Source organism: Melozone crissalis, unplaced genomic scaffold, assembly GCF_028551555.1.
Source record: "Melozone crissalis strain CALT ecotype California unplaced genomic scaffold, PUWL_Pcris_2 ptg000034l_1, whole genome shotgun sequence".
In the NCBI taxonomy this organism is placed as follows: domain Eukaryota; kingdom Metazoa; phylum Chordata; class Aves; order Passeriformes; family Passerellidae; genus Melozone; species Melozone crissalis.
Genome location: NW_026535812.1, coordinates 24,398,469 through 24,424,295, shown reverse-complemented (window position 1 = coordinate 24,424,295; position 25,827 = coordinate 24,398,469). Strand labels below are relative to the sequence as shown.

General features: G+C 47.3%; 2 protein-coding genes across 2 annotated transcripts in view; one reads left to right on the top strand and one right to left on the bottom strand.

The window, feature by feature from the left end:
- The window catches only part of SMC4 (structural maintenance of chromosomes 4), a 29,154-nt gene extending 7,103 nt beyond the window's left edge, over nt 1-22,051 (top strand). Inside the window, exons 6-24 of the mRNA XM_054282943.1 lie at nt 8,608-8,772; nt 10,497-10,624; nt 10,841-10,981; nt 11,688-11,838; nt 12,137-12,301; nt 13,412-13,645; nt 14,175-14,360; nt 15,169-15,330; nt 15,468-15,693; nt 15,790-15,869; nt 16,482-16,634; nt 16,736-16,862; nt 17,493-17,682; nt 18,159-18,303; nt 18,907-19,080; nt 19,533-19,715; nt 20,234-20,466; nt 20,905-21,088; nt 21,622-22,051. Coding sequence (XP_054138918.1) covers nt 8,608-8,772; nt 10,497-10,624; nt 10,841-10,981; nt 11,688-11,838; nt 12,137-12,301; nt 13,412-13,645; nt 14,175-14,360; nt 15,169-15,330; nt 15,468-15,693; nt 15,790-15,869; nt 16,482-16,634; nt 16,736-16,862; nt 17,493-17,682; nt 18,159-18,303; nt 18,907-19,080; nt 19,533-19,715; nt 20,234-20,466; nt 20,905-21,088; nt 21,622-21,810 — 3,216 coding nt within the window. The 3' untranslated portion in view covers nt 21,811-22,051. The remainder of the gene's footprint in view (nt 1-8,607; nt 8,773-10,496; nt 10,625-10,840; nt 10,982-11,687; nt 11,839-12,136; nt 12,302-13,411; nt 13,646-14,174; nt 14,361-15,168; nt 15,331-15,467; nt 15,694-15,789; nt 15,870-16,481; nt 16,635-16,735; nt 16,863-17,492; nt 17,683-18,158; nt 18,304-18,906; nt 19,081-19,532; nt 19,716-20,233; nt 20,467-20,904; nt 21,089-21,621) is intronic.
- A 350-nt stretch (nt 22,052-22,401) lies between these two features.
- Nucleotides 22,402-24,887, bottom strand: TRIM59 (tripartite motif containing 59). The gene is given in 10 exon segments (XM_054282302.1): nt 22,402-22,529; nt 22,532-22,607; nt 22,610-22,668; nt 22,671-22,796; nt 22,799-22,855; nt 22,858-22,971; nt 22,974-23,031; nt 23,862-23,969; nt 24,266-24,474; nt 24,713-24,887. Coding segments are annotated over 10 exon segments (1,110 nt in total).
- Nucleotides 24,888-25,827: the final 940 nt, after the last annotated feature.

Sequence of the window (25,827 nt, the reverse complement as noted above, 5' to 3'; positions counted from 1 at the left end):
GCTTTGATTTTATCTTGCTCACATAATTGCCATTACTCAATGGAAAATATTTGCTTTTTAGAAGCCTGCTTCAGTTTTTTTTTTTGCTTCCTTTTCCCCCTTTCAGCCCCTATTTTGCAGTGGTTTTTTGCTGATTTTGGTGCTTTTTAGGGTAAAATTTAAAAGCTGAGTTTTGATATAGGTGTTTCTGCTGATGCCAAAGTGAAAATATTCAAATCAAACTGCTGCTGACTTCTGTGAATAAAATCAGGAAAAAGCCCCAAACACCTGTGGGAAAACAGAAAATGTGAGAGTAATTGAGTAGTTCTAGAAAAAATAGAAATTCTGTGCCTGAAGTTCAGATTGAAATAAATCTGGTTTCAGAATTCTTCTGCTGCCAGCACAGAACAGGAGGAGTTTGTCACTTCTGGGATCCTTGACTCCAACACTCCTCAGTGCATGTTTTTAATAAATTTCCCTGTGCTTTTAGTACTTCAGGAATAGAGAATTATTATAATAATGATCATTTTAAATCATCACAAATATGTTGCATTTTTAATGAGCTTGCCACAGCCTGAAACTGCAGCGGGAAAAAAATGCATCTTGTCACTTAAAAAAAAAAAGAGTTTGGGGGAAAACCTGAAAAAAAAAAAGAGTTTAGGGGAAAACCTGAAAAAAAAAAAAAGAGTTTAGGGGAAAACCTGGCACCTTGCTGCTGCTTTCCTGTCTGCCACACCTTGGAGAGGTGTAAAGAACAACAAATAAATAATTGAGCTGTGACTGAAAGCCTTGGAGGGCTGACAGACCCAGAGTTGGTGCTGCTCTCTGCAAGGCTCAAAGCTCTGAAAGCTCAAACCTCTCAGCCTTTGCAATGAGGAGGAATTGGGAGCCCTGGAGTGCAGGGGATATTTGGGATCTCTGCCATGGGCAGGGGGAGAGGCAGAGTCACCAAAAAGGGTGGAAAATCCACGTGGAGCTGCCCAGGTAATGCCCCTGTGCACATCAGTATTGCAGGATTCGTTCTGCACTCATAGCAACAAACTTCTAAATTCATTTCAATTGATTTCAGAATCTTACAAACAAGTTAGAATTGTTTTAAGTCAATTTTGCCCTAATTATAGTGATTTTTAGTAGAATATATTTGATCAACTTAATTAAAATATTCTCCTGTCATCTTAAGTCTAAACAACTGCAGGGGTTTTATTTGGTGTATTTTCTAACTGGTTTTATTTGGTGTATTTTCTAAATGGTTTTATTTGGTGTATTTTCCCACTGGTTTTATTTGGTGTATTTTCCCACTGGTTTTATTTGGTGTATTTTCTAACTGGTTTTATTTGGTGTATTTTCTAACTGGTTTTATTTGGTGTATTTTCTAATTGGTTTTATTTGGTGTATTTTCTAATTGGTTTTATTTGGTGTATTTTCTAATTGGTTTTATTTGGTGTATTTTCTAACTGGGTTTATTTGGTGTATTTTCTAATTGGTTTTATTTGGTGTATTTTCCAACTGGTTTTATTTGGTGTATTTTCTAATTGGTTTTATTTGGTGTATTTTCCAACTGGTTTTATTTGGTGTATTTTCTAGCTGGTTTTATTTTGTATTTTGGAGCTCAGTTTTATCCTGTGGCAAGATGAGGCTGCCAGGAAGGAAATTCTGTCAGGTTTTTCACCTGCTCCTATGGGGAAACAATGGGGAGTCACTTCAGGGGAGTGGGGAGCAAATGAGGGAGAGATTTTCTTCTCCTTTGAGAAGAAAAAGATTTTGGTCTCAATAATTTTGGTCTCAATAAGAAAAGTTCCTTTTATAGGGGTTCAAAAAGCTTTAAAAGCGTTGCTATTATAAAAATATGCTGCTGCTACACTGAAACTACTAAAATATTGTTCTGAATTTCAAAAAATTGTCTTAAATACTAAATATTCCTACAAATACCAAGTATCACAAGTCATCAGGTCTTTTGAGATAAAGCAGAAATCCCCAATTGGTGAGGTCTGGGCTCCTGATGGGACAGTGGGACTGAGGCCATAAATGGGGTTATAGATGGGGTTATAAATGGAGTTATAAATGGGATTATAAATGGGATTATAAAATATCTCTGCTGCCAGCATGGGGGGTGAAAAGAGGGTTGTTCCTGTAGGAAATTTTGCAGGAAAACATGGAAAAATGGGAGGAGAAAATAAGAAAATATTCAATTATCACTTCAGAACAGCCCAATAATGAGGGAGAGATTTTCTTCTCCTTTGAGATAAAGCAGAAATCCTCAATTGGTGAGGTCTGGGCTCCTGATGGGACAGTGGGGCTGAGGCCATAAATGGGATTATAGATGGGGTTATAAATGGGGTTATAAATGGGATTATAAAATATCTGTGCTGCCAGCATGGGAGGTGAAGAGAGGGTTGTTCCTGTAGGAAATTCTGCAGGAAAACATGGAAAAATGGGAGGAGAAAATAAGAAAATATTCAATTACCACTTCAGAACAGCCCAATAACAAATCAAACATTGCAGGTTGGGTTTGCCAATTCCTGATTTAAATTCCAAAGTGACTCTGGGTTTGCACTCACTTTGTGCTCTGGTATTAAACACAGCCATGTCCTGAAAACTTGGACACTTAATTCCAGAATGCAGAATTGAAGTTTTGTGCACACAACTGAGTGTTGTGGAAAGGCTCAGCCTGAGATTTTCCTCATCTCTGGCCAGTGGTGACATTGCAGATTTTTATAAGTATTTTATTTTGTATTTGACTTTATGTCCCACTGAGTTTTCCTGGAAAGGAGTTTTGGTGCTTTTTTTATATTTACCATGTGGTAAAATTGAAGTGTAAAAATGAGACAGGACTGCAAGCATTAAATAATAGCAACAATAACATGGAATTACAGAAAAAAAAAATCTCCAAAGAATCTGTTGTAACTTCCCAGAGCTGTGTTACAGCAGGAGGACAATGAGGTTATGGAATATTGGCTCCCTCCATACATATTCCAAAATCCATGGGTGCAGAATTGCAGTTCATGGGCAGAGCTGTATGAGATTAAATGAATCAATTGAAGATACAGAAATTTAGGATTTATTTTTGCCATTCTTTATGGTACGCCTGCTTAAAAATGAGAGCATTGTGGTCAAGTGGGAAAATAACCCCCAAAGCCAAATGTGAGCACAAAAAAGAAAAATTAAAAACTTGAAATCTGGGGGAGAGGGTGAAACCAGTGGGAGCTGCAGACAGAGAAAGGGAGACACTTGTCTCATTTTGTTTTTTGAAGAGAAAAATGCACTTTTGGTGCTTTGTTATCAAGAAATTGATGGCACAAAACAGCCAGGAAGTGAAAATGCAGTGAGAAAACAAAATTCCACAAGATCCAGGCTGCTTTTGCTCTGAATGTTCTCACCTTGGCTGTGCTGCAGTTCAGACAGGTGGAACTGGAGCTGCAGGAGCCAAAGCTGAGCTCAGGGGCAGGAATGGGTAAAGAACAAAGGAAATGCAGAAATTGGGCTTGGAATTCTCTTTTTCAGATTTCAAATCTCTGGAAATTCAGCTTTATAACAACCATTGCAGATGTTTTAATGGGATTTTTCCTTTGAGCAAATCCTCTCTCACTCTGGCTTTGAGATGCTGAGGAGTTTTCAGCTCCTGGAGAAGCTCTTGCAAAATCTCTTCACATCAAAAAAATGGGATAAGAAGATCAGCTTAGTTTTTATGCTTGTAATTGGGGTTTTCATTTTAAAAAATCTGCTACTCTAATTTTTGTATCTGACCTTTTTATTGGAAAGTTTTCTAAAAAGTAAAAAAGTAATAGCTGAAATGGCATTGTTCCATAACCCTGCCATCAGTGCTTCAAAACTTATTTCATACTACTCAAAAGAAAAAAGGTCTGCTTGTGAATATAAAATATTCTATGTATCATCAAGTAAAGTGATTTGGGGAATACAGCAAAATAGCTGCCAGTACCCCAAAAGCTGAAATATTCCAACTGCTGTCCAATGATAACCTTGTCTGTATTTTGACCATTATGGTATTGCTGTGCTCTGGAAAATTGAGCCAACAGAGCTTGACTTTTGCTAAGAGAGGTTTGCCCTGTGCTGGGTCACTTTGTCTCAATTCCAGGGTAAAAAGTTCAGGAAATGATTGAAATGGGGGTGTAATTTGAATTAAGATGGGTTTTTACATTTGAACAAATAGCAGATTTTAGCTCTGGCTGCTCTAATCCTCCCCAAACGTGCAAATCAAGGTGGTTTTTACACTGCTTATGTTAAATTTTAATTACCTGTACATTTATAGCACTATTTCATCCCAAATATCCCTACATCTTGTGATGCTTGATAAATTCAATTATGTGCTAATCACTGCATTCAGAGATTAATTCCATTTTATTTATGCCATACCATAAAATTGCAAAATAATGTATGTAATACTCAATTTAGAAAGCAAATATTACATATTGATAAGTTACAATACTAAGGTATTATTATTGTTAAATATTAATTTCCAGGACAACTGGAATTCTGCTGGAACAGGTGTTATGGTTGGATCCCAGTAAAGTTTGCTGAGACTCAAAGATTTTGGTCTCAATAAGAAAAATTCCTTTTATAGGGGTTCAAAAAGCCTTAAAAGCTTTGCTATTATAAAAATACGCTGCTGCTACAGTGAAATTACTGAAATATTGTTCTGAATTTCAAAAAATTGTCTTAAAAATACTAAATATTCCTAAAAATACCAAGTATCATAGTCACAGTTGTCATACATTAAATTTTCTGGTGGTTTGATGGGATTTTGAAACAAATTTATGTATTTTGCCCTGTCGCAAACCAGGGAAGGTTTTCCTGATCCACAGTGTTGCATTTTCCAGGAAATATTTTCTCTAAAGCCATTTCTTCTGAGCACAACTGGGATTTTCACTTCAGTCAGATGTCACTTTTCTCCATCTCTGATTAGTGGTGGAGAGTTCCCTTAAACAAAACCAAACCAACAAAACCTGAAGCAGCACAAGGGCCCCACAAAATCCCCCTCAAACCCACCCAGACTGGCCTGAGCTCGTGCCTGGGCATTCCCAGCTCTGAACTCCAGGCTGTCCCAGGGCTCTCAGCTGTTAAAGCTGAGCTGAACCCAGCACAAATGGAACTCCAGAACCCTGCAAAGCTGCTTTTACCTCTCTGGTGCCACAATTACTGTGTGGGACACTGCCAGAGCTCTGGGGATGCTGCAGTGACAGCGTGGGCACAACCCAGGCTGTCCAAGGTGCTGCCTTCCCAATTTATCCCAAATCCTCAGGGCTGAGGACAGCAAGCAATAATCAAGGAAAGCAAACATTTCCTAGGTTCTGCAGAAACAGCTCAGCGTGCCTGGGGCAGGGCTGGGTGGGATCTGGGGAGGAATTCCTGCCTGGAGGGTGGGCAGGGGCTGGGATGGGATCCCCAGGGGCTGCCCCTGGATCCCTGGCAGTGTCCAGTGTCCCTTAAGGCCCCTCCAACCCAAAACCTGGTGTTTGCTCTTCATGAAGAGTTCTCACCTTGCTGTCAGTCATTTTTCAATGCCAGAGGCTTTTTGCCATCCCTGTCTCTACCACAGCAGAATTTCAGGGTGGATGTGGTGGCTGCATCCCAAAACTGCCTCATTCCCATTGAGCACTGTCCCACAGTCCCAGGCACAGCTCTGGGGCTGGGATCAGCACTTTGTGCCATAGCTTTGGGGAACAGGAGCCAGTCCCACAGGGAATGTTCTGGAACACAGCACAGCACACGGGAGTTACCTCTGGAGGATCTTGTTTCTATTCCACAATTGCAGGACAAGCCTCATGAGTAGGTCAAACCTTCCCTTTATCAGGCACTTAGAAAACCTCATTAAAAACTCCAATCCATGTGTTTCAGAAAGGTCAGGTTAGAGCTGAGCTGAGAGGATCAGCTCTGTTCCTGCTTTTTGAGAAAACAGTGGCTGTGGGCAAATTCAGAGTTTTAAACCAGTGCTGGAACGTGCTGCTGGTGCTGCCAGTCCTGAACTTCTTTTAAACTTTTCCTCTTTACTTAGGTACCGTAGAAAATTAAATCATTAAATTGAGGATGTATCTTAAACATCACAGCTGTGAATTATTCAGCTGTGCAAAGAAAGACAGGTTCCAAATTGCAGGAATTTATTCCTCCTGCTTTTCACCAGAGCAGCCACTCCAGCTGAGCAAGGCTCTCCCCTTATTTTCCAGCCTGGTTTGTCCTGGTTTGCCCAGGGCTCAGCTGCTGCCTTGGAGGTGTTTCCCCAGAGGAGGTGGTGCTGTAGGATTCCCAGTGGGAATTCAGTGGGATGGGTGTGCACGGGGCACAGCTGGGCTTGGCCATGTGGATGTGAAGGCTCCACAGGCTGCAGGGTGGAATTGGGTTTGTGATTCCATTCAGAGCTCTGGCATTGAGTGTAGAAGTGTAGAACCTTCCCAAAGGGCTTGGGGGGTATGGAAACGTGGGATCCTGGCATGGCTGGGGTGGGAAGGGACCTTAAATCCCATCCAGTGCCACCCCTGCCATGGCAGGGACACCTTTCACTGTCCCAGGTGCCACCAGCCCTGTCCAGCCTGGCCTTGGGCACTGCCAGGGATCCAGGGGCACCACAGCTGTGCGTGCAGGGCTGCCCACCCTGCCAGGAACAATTCCCAATTCCCAATATCCCACCCAGCCGTGCGCTCTGGCAGTGGGAGCCACTCCCTGTGTGCCTCCATCCCTTGGAAGCAGGCTCTCCATCTTCCTGCAGCTCCCTCAGGCACTGCGAGGTCTCAGCTCAGGCACCCGGAGCTTCTCCAGCACAGACCCAAGGCTGGATTTCCCCAGGAATTTCTTCCCTCCTGTGGACATTTGGTGCCCGTTGGCACTGCCCATGGCTGGGTGTTGCCATCCATTTTGACTGTCAGAGCAGAGCCTGCCTTTCCTTTCTGTTCCACACTGCTCCTGTCCTGTCCCTGAGGCACAGGAGAGCAGCTGAGGGCAGAACTGAACGATTGCAGGGGTTCTGCTGGGGTGCCGGCCCTGCCCGGGGAGCGCCGAGCTCCTTCCCTCCTGCTCCACAAACGTCGGCCTGCCCCGCCTTGCTTTCACTTTCACAACCTCGGGCAGCCCAGCAGTCACAGTGAGGAGCTTTGGGGCTTTAAATTCACTGTTCAAACAAGGGATCCAGTAATGAGCACTGGTAATTAATTAGGAAACATCAATTGAGTTTTGGCAGTTGTAAAATCTGTTTGCTCTGTTAATCGTTGGCAAGGAGAGCAGGTACAATCTTTTCACTCTTCTTTATCAATTCAAGGAAACCTTTAATTTATTTTCTGGAAAAATATTTTTCAGTTTTTTTCTGGAACACTTTTTGTTTCTTAAATCTGGGCTGAACTAAACAGATTTTTAAAATATATTAACTTAATAGTGTAAATATTAAATAATACTTAATACTCTTATTTAATTAAGAATTTATAAATATACTTGGTTATTGAGAAATAAGTATATTTATAAATATACTTATTTCTCAATAAGAAAGTAATTCAAAAACTCACATTAGTGAGCTACAGAGAAACCCCACAAGTGCACCATCATCTTTCTTAGAGGTGGTTAATTCTGTTTAGCCAAATAATAGAAATTTGATTCATTCCTTGTCCATAATTGCCATTTTTCCCTGTTTAATCCAAGGTGGGTTTGTGATTTCCAGCACAGAACACGAGGGCTGTGAACCCAGTGCAGAAACCTCGGTCCTGAGCAGCACTGAGTTCAGTCTTTCCTGTGATTGTTTCCTCGTGGATGTAACACAGGAAATGCTGCAGTGCCAGAAGGATTTCTGACAATGCCAGAATCACTGGGAAGGTGGCACAGGTTCCTCCCCAAGAGCTGACAGGCAGTTCTGGGGACAGAACCCACACCTTGGTGGCAAGGGAGCAAATTGGGGTTTTATACAATCCAGCAGCAGTTATTCACAAATTGAGTGGTTTGCTTTTTGAGATGTGCAAGAAATAAAAATAAGAGTTGGGTTTTCAGTAACACAAACTGGCCTGGTCACTGGCTCCGTTTAATCCTTTCTAAATCTGATTTCTGAAAATTGAAATTATTTTTAATACCACCTAAATCACTTAAAATTAATCTGGTACATAAAGGGAAATTACACAAAGGAACCCTCATACCTAAAGAATCCTTTTCTTTCTCCACCAAGGAAGCCTCAATTAAATTAATTCCAATTCCAGTTCATCCATCAGCCAGGATTTTGTGGACTTTCTGTTTCTAAAGGGACCTTCAGGGACTTCAATCATGATTAAACTCTTGCCAAGGACCTGCTTTATTCTCTCCTTCCTTTTTTAGGTTGAGGAAGCACATTTTGAATCTTTAGAGAATGAAGGAGCATCAGAACTGAAGGGTGGCTGCATTTCACCTTGGAGAGGAAATTTCATTCTGAGAAATTTCATCTTTGTTTTCCCAAATAAATGTGAAGGTTGGACTTGATCTTGGAGATCTTTTCCAACCTTAACAATTCTGTGATATTCCAGTTTGAATAATTTTAATTGCTGCCTTGTTTTATTCTTTTTTTATAACATTTCATACTCATTCCGTAGATTTTTTTTCAGAATACTTCCCCATCCAGGAAAAAAAAACCAAACTAAGAACAGACCCACTGAACTTTTGTTTCCCAAGGGGGAGGTGGAGCAGATTGCCATGATGAAGCCCAAGGGGCAGACGGAGCACGACGAGGGGATGCTGGAGTACCTGGAGGATCTGATCGGCTCGGCGCGGCTCAAGGAGCCCATCCACACCCTGTGCCGCCGGGTGGAGCTGCTCAACGAGCTCCGGGGGGAGAAGGTGAGGGGGGCTGGGGTGGGACTGACCCGGGGAGGGGCTGGCGAGGGTGGGACCGGCCCTGGGAGCAACCCCTGAGTGTGGGACCGACCCTGGGAGCGGCTGCTGGGGTGGAACCGACCCTGGGAGCAACCCCTGAGTGTGGGACCGACCCTGGGAGCGGCTGCTGGGGTGGAACCGACCCTGGGAGCAACCCCTGAGTGTGGAACCGACCCTGGGAGGGGCTGCTGGGGTGGGACCGACCCTGGGAGCTGCAGCACCGACCCTGGGAGCTGCTGCTGGAGGTGGAACCGACACAGGGAGGGGCTGATGGGGTGGGACCGACCCTGGGAGCGGCTGCTGGGGTGGGATCGACCTTGGGAGCTGCAACACCGACCCTGGGAGGGGCTGCTGGGGTGGAACCGACCCTGGGAGGGGCTGCTGGGGTGGGATCGACCCTGGGAGCAACCACTGAGGGCTGCCGCACCAACCTTGGGAGCAGCCTCTGAGGGAGCCTGGAGAAAAGGAGCTCAGCGGTGCCCTCATCACTCCCTGCACCCCCTGAAAGGGGCCTGTGCTCAGCTGGGGTTGGGCTCTTTCTCCAGGCACTGACAGAGCCAGAGCACACAGCCTCAGGCTGCACCACAGGAAATAGAGGTTGGATATCAGGAAAAAGGTTTTACAGAAAGGGTGATAAAGTTCTGGAGTGACTGCCCAGGCAGGTGGTGCAGTCCCCATCCCTGGGTGTGTTTAGCAAAGCCTGGATGTGGCACTGGGTGTCAGGGTTTAGGTGAGTGTTGGGGCTGGGTTGGACTCGATGACCTCGAAGGTCTCTCCCAACCCAGTGATTCTGTGAATTACTGGAGCATCCCAACAAATCCCAGCATTTCCACACACAGCCCTGTGGGGAATTCAGAATACACAGAATTACTGCTGATACCTCAGGTTTAGCTTTTCTATGTTTCAGACTCTGTGCAGCTTTAGTGTGTGGGCCTGAGCTTCATATTAGAAGTGTTAAAACATATTACTGCTCACAGAGCAGGGAGACAAAACAATTCCTGCTCCAGCTGGGCTCCAAGGACAAATGATCCCAATCTCAGCCCAGGAGCACAAACACCGTGGGCTGGAGAGAGAAAAACAAGCAGGGTGGGACTGCCTGGGCTAAAGCTGGAATGGGACAATGAACTGCAAGGTGCAAATGGAGCAGAACTGATCCCAGGGAGAGACCCGGGAGCGCTCGTGCATTTTGGGGCCATTTTGGTTCATCTTGGGTGCAGCCCTGGCTGGGCTCTGGTGCTGCCCAAGGTGGATCCATGGAGGAGATGCTTTGGATAAATCCCTGCTTTATTCTGGGACTCTGCCCAGCCTCTGCTCTGGGGCAGCCTGCACAAGGCATCACTGCTGCCCCTAAAAATCCTGCTTTTGTAACATTTTATCAGTGTATTGAGTGCTAAAAGGAAAAAAAGCTCTGAATAAAATCAGTTTGTTCTCCTTGATGTGTCTGTGGTAAATCACGTAGCAGACTTGTTTGAAAAATAAACATCACCTGTAGTTGTAGGAATTAAATTAAAAATGGCCAGTCAGAAGGCTGAGATAGAGGAAATCACCATAAAATTGCCTTGCAGAGGTAATTCCTGATACCATTTCTCCAGAGGATTCATGTCCTACAAAGGGTTTGGAATTTTCTCCTCATGGTTTCCCCTTGTAGTGCTGGCCCTGCCTCAGCTCTGCCCCTCTGTTTTCTCCAGTTAAATCGAGTTAAAATGGTGGAGAAAGAAAAAGATGCCTTGGAAGAGGACAAGAACAAAGCCATTGAGTTCCTTTGCTTGGAAAACCAAATATTTCAGGAAAAGAATCAGATGTGTCAATATTACATGTAAGTAATTCTCAGGGTTTGGGTTGTCTTTAATGTGTTGGGGTTGCTGTTAAACTTTGCTTCAGTATCTCTAATTAGAAATATTTTCCATTTCTAACTCCAAATTATTGTTAATTTTTGATATTTTACATAATTCTGTTGTTACACTGAGAACTGGAACTAGAGATTCATTGTGAAGATGGAGAAAAGTGAGAATTTATTGTTTTATTTTCCTAGCCATGACCTAAAGAAACGAATTAATGACCTGGAAATGCAGAAGGAGAAAATTAATGAAGAAACTAAAAGTATTAATGAGAAAAGCAGTAAACTTGCAGAGGAAACAAAAACCAAGAATAAAGCTTTGAAAGAACTTGAAAAGTGAGTACTTTAGGGATGTGTAATACTGTTTGACATGTTTCCCACCAAAAAATTAAATTATCTGATGACCAGAGTCACTTCTGGTACATCTAAATACACAAAGAAGCATTTAAATTAATGCGCAAAAATAAATTAATGCACAAAAATAAATGAAAGCAAATTCGCATAGGTTTGATTTGGTTCTAGGTAAGGTTCACAATTACAATAAGGAAATGTCCGATCTTTTAAAGAGATATAAAATTATTCTTTATATTGACTGTACAAAAAAAGAATTAGTAGATGCTTTTTATATTTACAACCCTAATGCTTAGGGACACGGATTTGGGAATTTTTCCCTGGTTTCCTCATGAATCATTTCTGCATAAATTGTGTTTCCTAAAATTGCTTTGCCTGGGTGCTGATCCCCAATCCAGCTGCAATATTGACCTGCTCATCCTCAGGGAATACTGGGGAGAGATGGGAATTATCAATTCTGTCAATTAAAAAATGAAAATTTCTGAAAATATATTTAATATTGCTTGGGTAGTTGATCTTTTTCTGTTGGAACATCGTTTTTCCAGGGGAAATACTGGGAATATTGGATATTGTTAATTACAAAACCTGAGTAATATCAGCTTAAATTCTCCTTGTTGACTTACTAAAGCAACCTTAATAAGCCTTATTTTTATACTATATTAAATAATTATATTTCTTTTTTCTTCTCCAGGAAATGCAATAAAATTAATAAGTTCATAGAGGAAAATAAAGAAAAATTCACTCAGTTGGATTTGCAGGATGTGAAAGTGAGGGAGAAACTCAAACATGCCAAGAGCAAGGCTAAAAAACTGGAGAAGCAGCTTCAAAAGGACAAGGAAAAGGTATGGGATCAGCTGGATTGGCTTGGAAAAGTGCAGTGAATTGTGGAGACAATGGGGAGGGCACAAAGAAGGTGGAAAATGGGGTTGGAATTGTTTTAATTAGAAATTGGAAGCCATGAAATCAGCGCGAGGTGGTGTTTGCTGATCGCTCAGTGCAGCCATCACTCCATGAGAGGAGTTCATTCACGGAGCTGTGTCACCCCCTGGTCCCTGGCAGCTCTTGGGCCGCCTTTGGCTGCAGGAGGGGTTCAGGAATCGCTGCCAGGGCACAGGAGGCTCAAGGTCCCTTCGTGTGCAGGTGGAGGAGCTGAAGAACGTCCCCTCCAGCAGCACCAAGGCCATCGAGGACGCCACGGCCCAGAGGGAGCTGCTGGCAAAGGCCAAGGACAAGGAGGAGGCCAAGCTCAGGCAGGTCCTGGCCAGCCTGCAGGAGGAGACCAAGGAGATCCAGAAGGAAAAAGAGGTTTGGACAGACAGGAATCACCCACCTGCTGTAACTTCCCTCTGCTGAAGGAAACCAGCACCAGGCACTTGTGAAATGCCATTTATGGACAATTCCACTGTTCTCGGGGTAGTTCAGAGGAGCCTCAGTGGGAAATTATGTTACTAAACCCTTGGCTGCTCTTTAGGTGCTCAGACATCATCAAGTAGCTCATTTCTAGATTTAATATAAATAGTACACTCTGATTTTCTGCCACCAAAACATTTAAGCCAATGGTGTTGCTTAAATAAATCAAGATATTCTGGAATGATCTGTTCCCAGCCTTTCCCACACTGACTGCGAATTAATGAACAACCACTTTAACATTTGCTTATTGGTGGTGGTGTTCAGTGCCTGGAGGCTGGAAATTTATCCTGTAAATCTGCAGGGCTATTTTCTGTCCTTGAGAAGGTGGATTCTCCATGGATTTGAGCTGTAATTTAGCTCAGTGTGTAGGGCTCCTCCCACCTTTGAGGAAAACCATCCAAAGCTTGCATGGAAATGCTCTGTGATAACTCTCTGATGTTCTTCATAATTGGGAAAAGCCTTGTTAAATTCCCAGCCTTTCACGTTGATTAATGCAGAAATGCTGCTTCTCCCAGAGAGCAGAGATGTTTCCTGCTGCCAGGGCTGGAAAAGCCCATGCCGTGCCCTGTTCCCCGTGCCCAGCTGAGCTGTGCCCATGCCGTGCCCTGTTCCCCGTGCCCGGCTGAGCTCAGCCCATGCCGTGCCCTGTTCCCCGTGCCCGGCTGAGCTGTGCCCATGCCGTGCCCTGTTCCCCGTGCCCGGCTGAGCTGCGCCCATGCCGTGCCCTGTTCCCCGTGCCCGGCTGAGCCGCGCCCATGCTGTGCCCTGTTCCCCGTGCCCGGCTGAGCCGTGCCCATGCCGTGCCCTGTTCCCCGTGCCCAGCTGAGCTGTGCCCATGCCGTGCCCTGTTCCCCGTGCCCGGCTGAGCTGCGCCCATGCCGTGCCCTGTTCCCCGTGCCCGGCTGAGCTGCGCCCATGCCGTGCCCTGTTCCCCGTGCCCGGCTGAGCTGCGCCCATGCCGTGCCCTGTTCCCCGTGCCCGGCTGAGCTGTGCCTGTTCGTGCAGGGCAAGGAGAAGGAGCTGATGGAGTTCAGCAAGGAGGTGACCGAGAGCCGCTCCAACATGGACATAGCGCAGTCGGAGCTGGAGCTCTACCTGAGCAAGTACAACTCTGCCCTGGCCCGCCTCAGGCAGGCCCAGGAGGCCCTGGGCAGCACCTCCAGCACCCTGAGGGAAAGGAAAGCTGCCATCAAAGACATCGCTGGCAAACTACCCCAGGCTGAGCAGCAGCTCAAGGAGGTGAGACTTGACTTTCCCATCTCATTCTGAGTCACACACAGACCAAAGGCTCCCTCTTCTCTTTGGCAGTGATCAGGGTGAAAACAAACCATGAGCCAAAAGCTGATTTCTAATACTCACTTTGCTGGTGGAGCAAATTCTGGATTTCAGACTTACTTTGTTAAGCCAATGTTGACTTAACTTAAATCCTTCATATCCCTGCAAGGGAACAGATTTAATTTGACTCTGAGATGTGGCTGCATTCCTGAGCCTTCTTCAGGTGCTGAGGCCCTGGCACAGAGCAGCTGTGGATCCCTGGCAGTGCCCAAGGCCAGGCTGGACAGGGCTTGGAGCACCTGGGACAGTGGGAGGTGTCCCTGCCATGGCTGGGGTGGCACTGGGGGAGCTTTAATGTCCCTCCCAACCCAAACCATTCTTTGAATTTCATTTCCTGCTCCTCAGTCATTCCCCAAAAAGCAAAACCATGCCATTGAAGGCTCCCTGAACTCAATAGATTTTGGGAGGCTGAGCCAATGTCTTTGACCCCCAGAAAGAGAATGCTCTGGAGAAGCTGGGAAGGGAAGAATCCGGGGCCAAGGATCTCGTGCGAAACCTGCGCCGAAAAGTAGAGGAAGCCAAAAGTTCTTTAGCACAGAGCCGCAGCCGAGGAAAAGTGCTCGAGGCTCTGCTCCAGCAGAAGAAATGTGGGAATATTCCTGGCCTCTATGGAAGGCTGGTAAGTGACAGAAGGCTGTTAGACTTCAGAGGAGCTGAGTGGTGTTCCTGTCATGAAGTGTGGGATGCCTCACTTCCCTGGCATCAGGGATTTAGAGAGGGATGCCTCACTTCCCTGGCATCAGGGATTTAGAGAGGGATGCCTCACTTCCCTGGCATCAGGAGTTTGGAGAGGGATGCCTCACTTCCCTGGCATTAGGGATTTAGAGAGGGATGCCTCACTTCCCTGGCATCAGGGATTTAGAGAGGGATGCCTCACTTCCCTGGCATCAGGAGTTTGGAGAGGGATGCCTCACTTCCCTGGCATCAGGAGTTTGGAGAGGGATGCCTCACTTCCCTGGCATCAGGAGTTTGGAGAGGGATGCCTCACTTCCCTGGCATCAGGGATTTAGAGAGGGATGCCTCACTTCCCTGGCATCAGGAGTTTGGAAAGGGATGCCTCACTTCCCTGGCATTAGGGATTTAGAGAGGGATGCCTCACTTCCCTGGCATTAGCAATTTGGAAAGCAGAGCTGTAAATCCTGTGGACTTGCTGTAAAATCAAACATTTTCCAGTTTTTTCCAAGCAATGTTAGTTTAAAATACTGAAAATTCAGAGCTGAGTTTTTCATGCCTGGTGCATGTCAGTGTAATTGTAAAAGTGCTGGTTTTGTATTCTGCACTTTTTGTCCAAGGAGAATTATCTCTGCTGCAGAAAAATCAGTTTATTCAGATTTTAAGAAATGCATTTGTGGATTTAGTGGGACACAAGTCAAAGACAGCTCAGGTGCCAGCTAATGAGTGTTTGCCCCTCGTCCCTCCATCCTCAGGGAGACCTGGGAGCCATCGATGACAAGTATGACGTGGCCATTTCCTCCTCGTGTGGAGCCTTGGACCACATTGTTGTGGACACCATTGACACTGCCCAGGCCTGTGTGAACTTCCTGAAGGCTGGAGGGATTGGAGTTGCCACCTTTATAGCCCTGGACAAGGTGAGAAAACAAATCATTTTACTGTTAATTGCAGCCTAATTACGTTTCTTTTAAAGCCTTAACATGCCATAGGATAACAGGATGACCTCAGGATTATATCTCAAAGATTGATTCCTTGATTTTCTCTGTGGATGCAGATGGCTGTGTGGGAAAATAAAATTCAGAAGATCCCAACCCCTGAGAACGTGCCACGGCTCTTTGACCTGGTGAAGGTGGAGGACCCCAAGGTTCGCCTGGCGTTCTACTTCGCTCTCAGGGACACTCTGGTGGCCAAGAACCTGGAAGAAGCCACCAGGATAGCATTCCAGAAGGAGAAAAGGTGGAGGGTGGTAACCCTGCAAGGACAGATCATCGAGGTGTCAGGTACTGCAGCCCAGCTGGAGCTCCACTGGAAGCACTTTGTGGGTGATGTCACAGCCCAAGGAGCTCTCTGAGCTCTTCTCATCCCTTTTTCTGTAGGAACCATGACTGGTGGGGGAGGAAAGGTCATGAAGGGCAGAATGGGCTCCTCAGTCGTGATGGATATCTCAGAAGAAGAGGTGAGTACAGCATGGAAATGCAATTCCAGCAGAATTCCTTCCTTTGGGCAGTTCTGACACACATGTGCCTTTCAAAGCAGGAGCAGCCTGGGATGGAAGATAATTACAAAGGGTTACAAAGCCAAAATTCCCAATGTTAGCAGAGGTTAGAGGGCTTTGAAGTGCATCAAGGATAAAGGGCTGTCACTGGCAGGGGCTGCCCAGGGAGGTTCGGAGTGCCCATCCCTGGAGGTGGCACTCAGTGCTCTGGGCTGGGGACAAGGTGGTGACCAGGCACAGGCTGCACTCCGGGGTCCTGGAGGGCTTTGCCAGCCTCAGGGGTTCTGGGATTATTCTGTGTTTGTTCATTACTGAATTCAGTCTCACAGTGCTCCTGTTGATAGCTTGGACACCATTTTGGCAGAGCAGGATGCAGTTTGCTTTTCCTTCTGAATTCCATTTAGGTTTTAATCTGGAGCTGCTCCTCTTGTTTCTCACTGATGTTCCCAGCACTCAGACTCCCCAAGCTGAAGTTTTTACTCCACTTTCTCCTGTGTTTTAAGAGCACAGGGACGAGCCCTGGCTTGGTTTTGTCACGGTGCCATCAGTAATTACTCCTCTCATGGTGTGCAGATCAGCAAGATGGAATCCCAGCTGCAGAGGGATTCCCAAAGAGCCGTGCAGCGCGAGGAGGAGAAATCCCAGCTGGAGGAGGCCATCGGGAAACTGCAGCAGGAGATCCGGGAGATGAGGAACACCTCGGAGAAATACACAGCCAGCATCCAGGTGAGAACCCCCAGCACTCCCAGCCTCTGCCCCACACAGCCCTGGCTGCCCTCAGGGAGCTGCCAGGGACAAGATTCCAGCCCATTTTGTGTTCTCTGCAGGGATTTTCTGAGCAAGAAATGGATCTCAAAAATCAAATCAAGGAACTCGAAGCCAACGTTGCTGCTGCTGCTCCGGACAAAACCAAGCAGAAGGAGCTGGAAAAAGTCCTTGATGGTTATAAAAAAGGTACATTTTGTGGAGAGGGGATTTGAGATAAAAGATGTAGTAATCTCTTTCAGCAATAGAGGAAGGAATGGGTTTGGGTTTGTGCTTCAGTTCGCTGTCTTGGTTTGGGACCTCGTTTTTCTGAAGTGTTTCTAGAGATCAGAAAGTAAAACCTCTTGTCTTTGTAATTGCTCAAGTTCATGTTTTAGTCAAGCTAAAGTAAACATGAATTTCAGTATTTTGTTTCTTTGCTTAGATTTTTGTGATTGTATCACATATTCATAGGGAAACTCAGTTTAATTAGGGGTAAGAATTGTTAATGAGGATGCACTGATATAAAAGGCAAGTGAAGGTTTTTGCTTTCTAACCAGGCTCTGCCATGAGTCTATACAATAAATCCCTGTATTGTGTGTGGGAACACATCCCTTTTGTGCAGTGATGCTGTTCAGGAGGGGCAGGAACCACACATTCACACCAGCTCCTGGGAAATGCTGGTGGCCAGTCCTTGAAATTTACCTTTTGAGCATCTTCCCAGTAATTAACTGCAAAGAATGAGCTTGGAGTAAGCTCTAATGCACACCTCCTGTATTGGAGTACTCTGTGTACATTAAATAATTTTGATTAAGAACTGACTCCCCTCTCCTCACACAGTTTATGAGCGCGTGGCTGAGAAGGCCGGGAAGATGGAGGAGGAGGTGAAACGGCTGCACCAGCTCATCATGGACACCAACAACCAGAAACTGAAGGCCCAGCAGGACAAAATCGATAAGATTGATAAGGAGATGGATGAATGTTCCTCAGCCATCACCAAGGCCCAGGTGGCAGCCAAGACTGCAGACAGGTACAGCACAGGCAGCCTCAGGCTGGAGCTGTGCTACGTGGGGCTCAGGGAGGGAAAGGGAAGTCAAATTTTGTAGTTTCTAAGAGTTTAAGTGTCACATTTAATCAGCATTTCTCTAGTATTTGCCTGAATGATTTCTTTAATATTGCCTAAACTGCAATATTCAGGATAAAGTCCAAAATAGCACTGGATTGGATGTGCTGGAGCAGTTCAAATCTGAAGGGACTGATTTTATTAGGAGCTCTGTCAGGAAATAAAATGGGATCTATTTTTTATGGGAGCTCACCACTCCCCAGAGATTCCAAACTCTGAAAGAAGAAACGAAGCCATTTAGTGAGGAAGACAACTCTGTTTTCCTCGGATCCCTCTGGAGTGGGGGAGCTGGTGCCTAAGGCAGCACCTCCTCCTTGTTGCCAGTGAGATTGTGCTCCTGGTTGTTTTCTGTGAGGTGCACAGAGCTCCCTGTCCCTGGGCAGGAACCTGAAGAAGTGCGAGGAGGCTCTGCAGCGCACGGAGAAGGAGATGGAGGAGAACGAGAAGGAGATGACAAAACTGACAGAAGAGACGACAGCGCTGGAGGACAAAGCCAGCGAGGTGATGAACGAGTGCAAGCAGGCTCAGGTGAGTGCTGGGACCCCTCTGGGCTCCAGGGAAATCAGGGAGGGGAGTTCAATCCTCCCGTGTCCCACTGACAGCCCATTCTCTGCAGAGCAGCCAGGCCATGCCAATGGGGTATTTTCATTTTTTATACTCACCTGGAAATTTATCCTGACCCAGTTTAGGAAAAAGCTAACACCAGGTCTCCCCAAACAAATTGTTTCTTAAGCATAAAATTTTTCTTACATATAAAAACTTTCTTAAACATAAAACTTTTCCAGTTAGGTGGGATTTTAGTTTCCCATTTAGATTTCTGTGAGAAAGGGAAAACCAGGATGGCTGAAATGCTTTCAAATACATCCAAGATTTGATGTATTTCTATGATTAGCTAAAAATGAGTGTAGGACCTGTTTGATCCAGATCTGGAATGAAAATACCAATTGCAGCATTTTCTCAGTCATTCCAGAATTCAAGGATCAGTTATAAATCCAAGAATATTTATTTGTTTCCATCCATGGCTGTGAATAAATTAACTGAAAACAGACTTTTCACCCAAAAAACGGGTAGCACTTTTATAGGTAACTGATTAATGCCCTTTTGGGGGGTATTTGCCATTTTTCTATTCAGGAAGCTTTGCCAGCAGTGCAGGAGGAGCAGAAGAATTTACTCCAGGAGATGCAAACTATTCGAGATGCTGAACATGCCCTTCAAAGTGATGCTCTGAGCATCAAGCTGAAAATTGAACAGATTGACAGCCACATTTCCACCCACCAGGGAAAGGTTAAATACTGGCAGAAAGAGGTAAGAAATGCTTTTGTTCCAAAACCTTAAATCAGGGAATTGTGGAATGGTTTGGGTTGGGAGGGACCTTAAAGCTCATCCAGATCCACCCTCAGGGACACCTTCCACTGTCCCAGGTTGCTCCAAGTCCTGGCCTTGGGCACTTCCAGGGATCCAGGGGCAGCCACAGCTGCTCTGTGGATCTCACAGGATGAACTCATCAATACCCCCATAGAAAGCAGAGGGCTTGGGAGAAAATTCCTCTTCAGATCCCAGCTTATTGCTGTATAGGCAGGATCAGGATAATGGCATAAAGGGAATTCATTCTCTTCTTCACTCCCTATTTTAAAGGGATCTGTGGGAAGAACCTTGGAGCATTTGGAGATTAGAAACTCCCCTGTACTAGCCCAGAACAAACCGGTGTTAGAAGCAGCTCCGGGTGTGTGTCAAAGCTGCCACCGCTGTGTTTGCAGATCTCCAAGCTGTCCCTGCACGCCATCGAGGGCCAGGCCCCCGAGCAGCTGCGGGTGCTGAGCGAGGAGGAGCTGGAGGCGCTGCAGGAGCCCGACGTGCTCAGCAAGAGAATCGCGCTGCTGGAGGCGCAGCGGCACCAGCTCCGCCCCAACCTGGGCGCCATCGCCGAGTACAGGAGGAAGGTACGGCCCGGGGGGACGGGACAGCCCCGGGGGAACGGCCCTGATCCCCTCCTTCCTTTGGGGAGCCTGGAATTTGCTGTTCCTGCTGTTAGCAGCTCGTCCTTAGCCAAGGTGCAAGTTGTTTCTAGGAGCTTCTGTGCCTTTTGTTTCCCGCACCATCGGTGTTGGGTAACTACGACTTCCTGGGTGATCTTGAAGTCTTTTCCAACCTAAGCAATTCCATGATTCTCCTGGGAATGTTTATTTAACAGAGTCAAGTCTTCCCAGCCGAGACAGACACACAGTGCTGGATTTTCCCTCCTCACATCACTAATAGTGAACCATTCAACAGATGAAGTATTTTTATTTTGACACAGGTTTGGTTTTTTGTTTCCCCTCAGCAGCAGAGATGGGAAAAGAGAAACAATTTGGGCAGTTAGCCAAGCTGGAGAGAAGGAATGTTCAAATGGTAGGAAAAGTGTTTAGGTTTAAACTGCAGCTGCTCTGAGGGCCCTTGGGTTTGGTTGTTTGCCCTGCAGGAAGAGCTGTACCTGAAGCACGTGGATGAGCTGGACAACATCACCAGCGAGAGGGACAAATTCAGAGAGGCCTTTGAACAGCTGAGGAAACAGAGGCTGAACGAATTCATGGCAGGCTTTAATGTCATCACCAACAAGCTGAAGGAGAACTACCAGATGCTCACGCTGGGAGGGGATGCTGAGCTGGAGCTTGTGGACAGTCTGGATCCCTTCTCCGAGGGAATCATGTTCAGGTTTTTAAAATACTTTATATTCTGTTAATTTTTAATCATCGCAGTCCTTTGTTCAACCTGTTTTTAAAGTAAATGCTCACTGATCAACCAAGAAAGGTGAACCACTGCTGAGAACAAAGTGAACCAAGAAAGGCTAAATAGCGGGCAAACAGTGCCAAATGTGGGCAAATAGTGACAGAAACCACAAGTTTCTGCTCAGCTCTCAGATTCATTTCTTTTTCCTGGAAAAATCAGGAACTAAAGCAGTTGGAAAGCTTTGAACTCATTTCCCAGCACTTCTTAATTCCCAGATCACTTCATTCTGCCCGGGGAATGATGGCAGGGATGCTCCCAGGATAAATCCCTGAGCTGGGAAAGGCAGAGAGGCACAGCCCCTGTCCCCGGCTGGGCTCAGGCAGGACCAGCCCTGCTGACAGCCCCACCCTTGCTCTGTTGCAGCGTGAGGCCTCCCAAGAAGAGCTGGAAGAAAATCTTCAACCTGTCGGGAGGGGAGAAGACGCTGAGCTCGCTGGCGCTGGTGTTCGCCCTGCACCACTACAAACCCACCCCCCTGTACTTCATGGACGAGATCGACGCCGCCCTCGACTTCAAGAACGTCTCCATCGTGGCCTTTTACATCTACGTGAGTTCATGGCTCAGCCCCCTGCGAGGTCCCTCCTCCTCCACAGGGACAGAGTGGCCACATAATTGCTGGCAGGTTTGAGGTCTGGGCTGTGCAGTTTTACTGCTCCCCCTGGAACACACAGAGTTCCCCAAATCCATCAGCTGCTGGCAGAATACACAACTTCAGCTGGGACTGATGTCTCCATGGATCCAAGCCTGTGATTTCCCAAGGTTCCTGGGATTTACACTTCCATGTCATTCCCATCAGTGTCTTTGATCTAGTAGTAATTAATTTTTTTTCATGCCTTTAAAACTTCTGCCCTCAGCATATTTAATCAAAGCAAGCCCTTACACGGCTCCAGTTCAGGTAATCAAACATTGAATATTCAGAGTTATAATTAACTGACAGATCAGGGGCAGCTGCTTCAGATTAGGGAAGCCCTTGGAGGTTCCCTGCCTGCAGCTGCAGTTTAAACGTGGCCCTGTGTGCCACAGCAGGACAGAGGGGATGTTGGGAATGCTGGGCACTAACACAAATCCCTTCTGTTTCAGGAACAAACCAAAAACGCCCAGTTCATCATCATCAGCCTGCGCAACAACATGTTTGAGATTGCAGACCGGTTAATTGGCATTTATAAAACCCAGAACACCACCAAAAGCGTGGCCACCAACCCCAAAATCCTGGCTGTGAAAGGACTGGAGGAACTCGGTCTCCCTGCGTGCAGTGTAGCTGAGAGATGAGGAGGAAGCAACTTCCAGCCCATGGCTGCTGTTTGTTTTTATCTGGTCTCATTTTGTATCATAGACTTGGTTTTGTTCTGTAAATTTTAAATAAATTTTGTAAAAATTTTATCTTGTTGATATAAACCCAGCATCGATAAATTCCAGATTTTGAATGTCATGTAAAAATGGAGAAAGGGAGATGTAAATTGATGAAAAGAGAGAATGCATCATGCTGGGCAGGGGCAGCACCAAAAACACAGACAGCAATTTAAAGAATCAGTGTCACTTACTGCAAAATTGTGTAAAATAATGCAAAAGTGCCAAGAATTATGGGAGAAGCTCATCAGCAATAGACCTGATCTTTGGCAGAGAATTCCAGCAGGGGAAGCTCAGCAGTGCAGGAGGACGTTAAGGACTGAATTCCCCAGTTCTGGATTGAGGCAAAGCTCACCTCTCCTCACCTGAAGTGGATCAGGACTTGAGTTCAGAGGAAATCCATGCAATACAGAAAAGGAAGGGTACAGAAACAGAACAAGTGTAGAGCTTTAACAACCCAGCTTTAAAGTAGAAATTGAAAATAATGCCGGATTGCTGCGTGAGGTTTTCAGTCTAATCCAGGTAGTCAGGAAGGGTTTTCCTGCACAGCTCCAGGGGCGGGCCAGAGGAGTGGCACAGCTCCTGCACTCTGGCCTGCAGGTGGGTGCAGGAATGCTGATAAATGCACAGCAGGAATTCCAGAGATGTGCCAGAGGAGCCGGGATGGTGCCAGATGAGAGTTCCTCATGCCACAACAACACAAGGGAAATCAGGGTCAGCAGAGGATCAGTTGCTGTGGTTCAGCAGGAGCAGCCCAGAGTGCAGATGCTGCTGTTTGAATTTGTCAGCCAGGTGTGCTCTGGGGTGTGGATCCTGTGCCACCTGCCCCATTGCAGTTGCAGACCACGTGTCCTGCAGCACCTTCTCCAAGCCAGGATGGATCTCCACAGGTTCAGGTGGAGCCACAGCTTCAGCTCGTTCATCTTCTCCAGGAAGAGCAGCAGGGACTCCTCCTGAAGAGCCAATGCAGCTCCTTTAGCTCCCTCACTCCCAGCTTCAGTTGTTCCACCTCCTCCACGAGGGGATCGTACTTCTCTGAAATGCGGCTGTCGGGTTCATCCGGTGCACTCAGCAGAGCTGCTCCTTGTGCTCCAGGGTACCACCACGTTCCTTAAAATGCTGCAGCACAGCTGCCCTGTCACCCTGCAGCACAAAGGAAATGTTCATTTACTGATGGATTTCCACCTGCAGGCTGGATTGAACAGACTGGGAACACAACAGAAAGGACACAGAAGACACCACAGAGTTCAGCAGAGAACAAAAAAGTTTTCCAGGGGAAAAACAAGCAGCAGAAAGCTGGAAAATGCTGGCTTTACCTGCCACAGCAGCCATCAGTGTGTAGGTGGATAAGTAACTGCTTTAGAGCACAATCCCACCCCCATTCTCCCGTGAGGGATTCAAAAGGTGAATTTGCATTGGGAAGTGGCTGTGGCAGCCCATTCCAAGGGCAAAGCCCCCTAGGAAGGAGCTGCCAGGTCCTGCTGCTCCCTCCTGCAGGGCCGTGACACTGCTGAGCACAAACCAAGGCACAGCCAGGGCTGTCTCTGCACCTCAGTGTCAGAAGGAATTCAGTGCCAGCCTTGGCCTGTAAGAAATCCACAGCAATTTTCACTCAACTTTAACACTCTGCCTCCATCTCAGAGATGTTTCAAGACCGGTACAGGCATCACTTCAGTCAAGACGTTTACAACAGAAACCCGCGCTGGGAATTTTAACACCAAACTTCAAAAATCCAGGGCCAGGAGTTCATAGTTCTATATCCCCCTCTATCTTTTGATTCCACTGCCAAGACTAACTCTCCATCCCTTTAACTCAGTCAAAGCTTCTGGCCAGGAGCATTTACCTGTTCTGTACCGCACAGCGCGGGCAGCGGGGCCAGGGCGAGGAGCACACCCCGACCTGTCCCGGGCAGCTCCGGACACGGCCATCGATGGGTGCCGTCCCTGCACGAGGGATGGGGAAGGGATCCGCACCCGAACCCTGCGGGTCCCAGCGACAGCACCGAGCTGGAATAGGAGAAAAGCGGCCCCGACCCCGCGGTGTCCCGGGAGGGCGGCGCTCACCGGGCCGGGCCCCTCAGGCTGCGGGGACCCTCAGCGCCCGCCTGGGCCCTCCCGGGAGCTCCGCCCGGCCATGGAGCCGCTCCGGGCCCCTCCGCTCGGCGATGGAGCTGCTCCGGGGAACTCCGCCGGGCGATGGAGCTGCTCCGGGCCCCTCCGCACGGCGATGGAGCTGCTCCGGGGAACTCCGCCGGGCGATGGAGCTGCTCCGGGGAGCTACGCTGGGGGATGGAGCCGCTCCGGGGAGCTACGCTGGGGGATGGAGCCGCTCCGGGGAGCTCCGCCGGGCGATGGAGCCGCTCCGGGCCCCTCCGCACGGCAATGGAGCTGCTCCGGGGAGCTCCGCTGGGCGATGGAGCCGCTCCGGGGAGCTCTGCCGGGCGATGGAGCCGCTCCGTGCCCCTTCTCTCCGCAATGAAACCGCCCCGAGGGAGCTCCTCTGCTCGGCGATGAAACCGCTCCAGGGAGCTCCGCTCGCCAATGGAGCCGCTCTCGCCGCCCCGCGCTCGGTAACGGCCGCAGCTCTCTAATGGCAATGGCGGGAGCGGGGGCGGGAGCGGGAGCGGGAACGGGCGGGGCCGAGGGAGGGAAGGGAGGGGGAGCAGCGACGGAACTGAGGGAAGGGCCGGGCCCGCAGGGTCCCTCCCTCGGCCGGCAGGAGCGCGGTTTGTGGCGCTGTGAGAGCGGAGCTCTGCGGCGAGGGTCCCTCAGGGCCAGCGGCAGGAATCGCTGCGGGAATGGAACAGCGGAGAGGATCCCGCTACGGGGCAGGACGGACACGGAGGGGATGGAGGAGCGGAGCTGACCCCGCTCGGGGCAGGACGGACACGGAGGGGATGGAGGAGCGGAGCTGACCCCGCTCCGGGGCTCAGGGGATGGAGGAGCGGAGCTGACCCCGCTCGGGGCAGGACGGACACGGAGCCGGAGCCGCGCGTTCATCCCCGCTCTGTGTCCCGCACCTCAACCTCCCTCCACAACCCGCGGGAAAATTCACCCTGAAGGTGGAAAACGGGAGCCACGGAACCGCAACTTGGGCCAGCTGCTGACCAGGGAAATTTAAATTGTTTCGTCTTTCCTTTGAAGCTCATTTATCTGCCGAAGACACCTGAGAGGGTTTTAGGACACAGGGCAGGGCTGGGTGGGATTTTGGGAAGGAATTCCGCCCTGGGGGGGGGGGGGCAGGCCCAGAGGAGCACCCAGTGAAGGCTTTTCTCATATTCACATTATCCTCTGTTAATTTACAGTGCACTGAAGTTACTCTCAGCTGTTACACAGTGCATTTGAAAGAGAAATGAAACTCAATGTTGTGATGTAAATAATAATAATGCACCATCATTCCAAACTTACTTAATCATGTCTTAAAACTGTGTACAGAATATTGTACAAGTATCTGGGAAACAGCAAGAATTAAGTTTCTAATAATAAAAACCCTCAAGCTCTAATCACAAATTACCCAACACATCAGAAAAACCTGAAGGGGAAAACTACAGGAGCAGGAAATAAGGGAGCTTTTGACAATAATTCACAATACTGAGGGTTAAAGCATCTGTTGGTTTTCATCTATTTGATGTACTCAAATTAAGAGGCAGCATTTCAAGTGCAAACTGCCTCTCCAGGAATTAAATCAGTGGTCAAAGCCATGGTCTGTACTGCTGATAGGAACTCTGACCCTCACCCACCTTTCCATCAAATTACAAAATTCCTGGAACACATTTACCAATAATTGGCATTTAAGGTTTCCCAAAATTGGTCCTTTTCTAGTAAAAGCAGCTTTTAGTGCTTTATAGAAATTTAAAATTGAAAGTATTGACATTTTAATGACAGCTTAAGGAAAAGTCTTCCTCAGCTTTAGGGCACACCAAACCAGCAGGGTAAATAC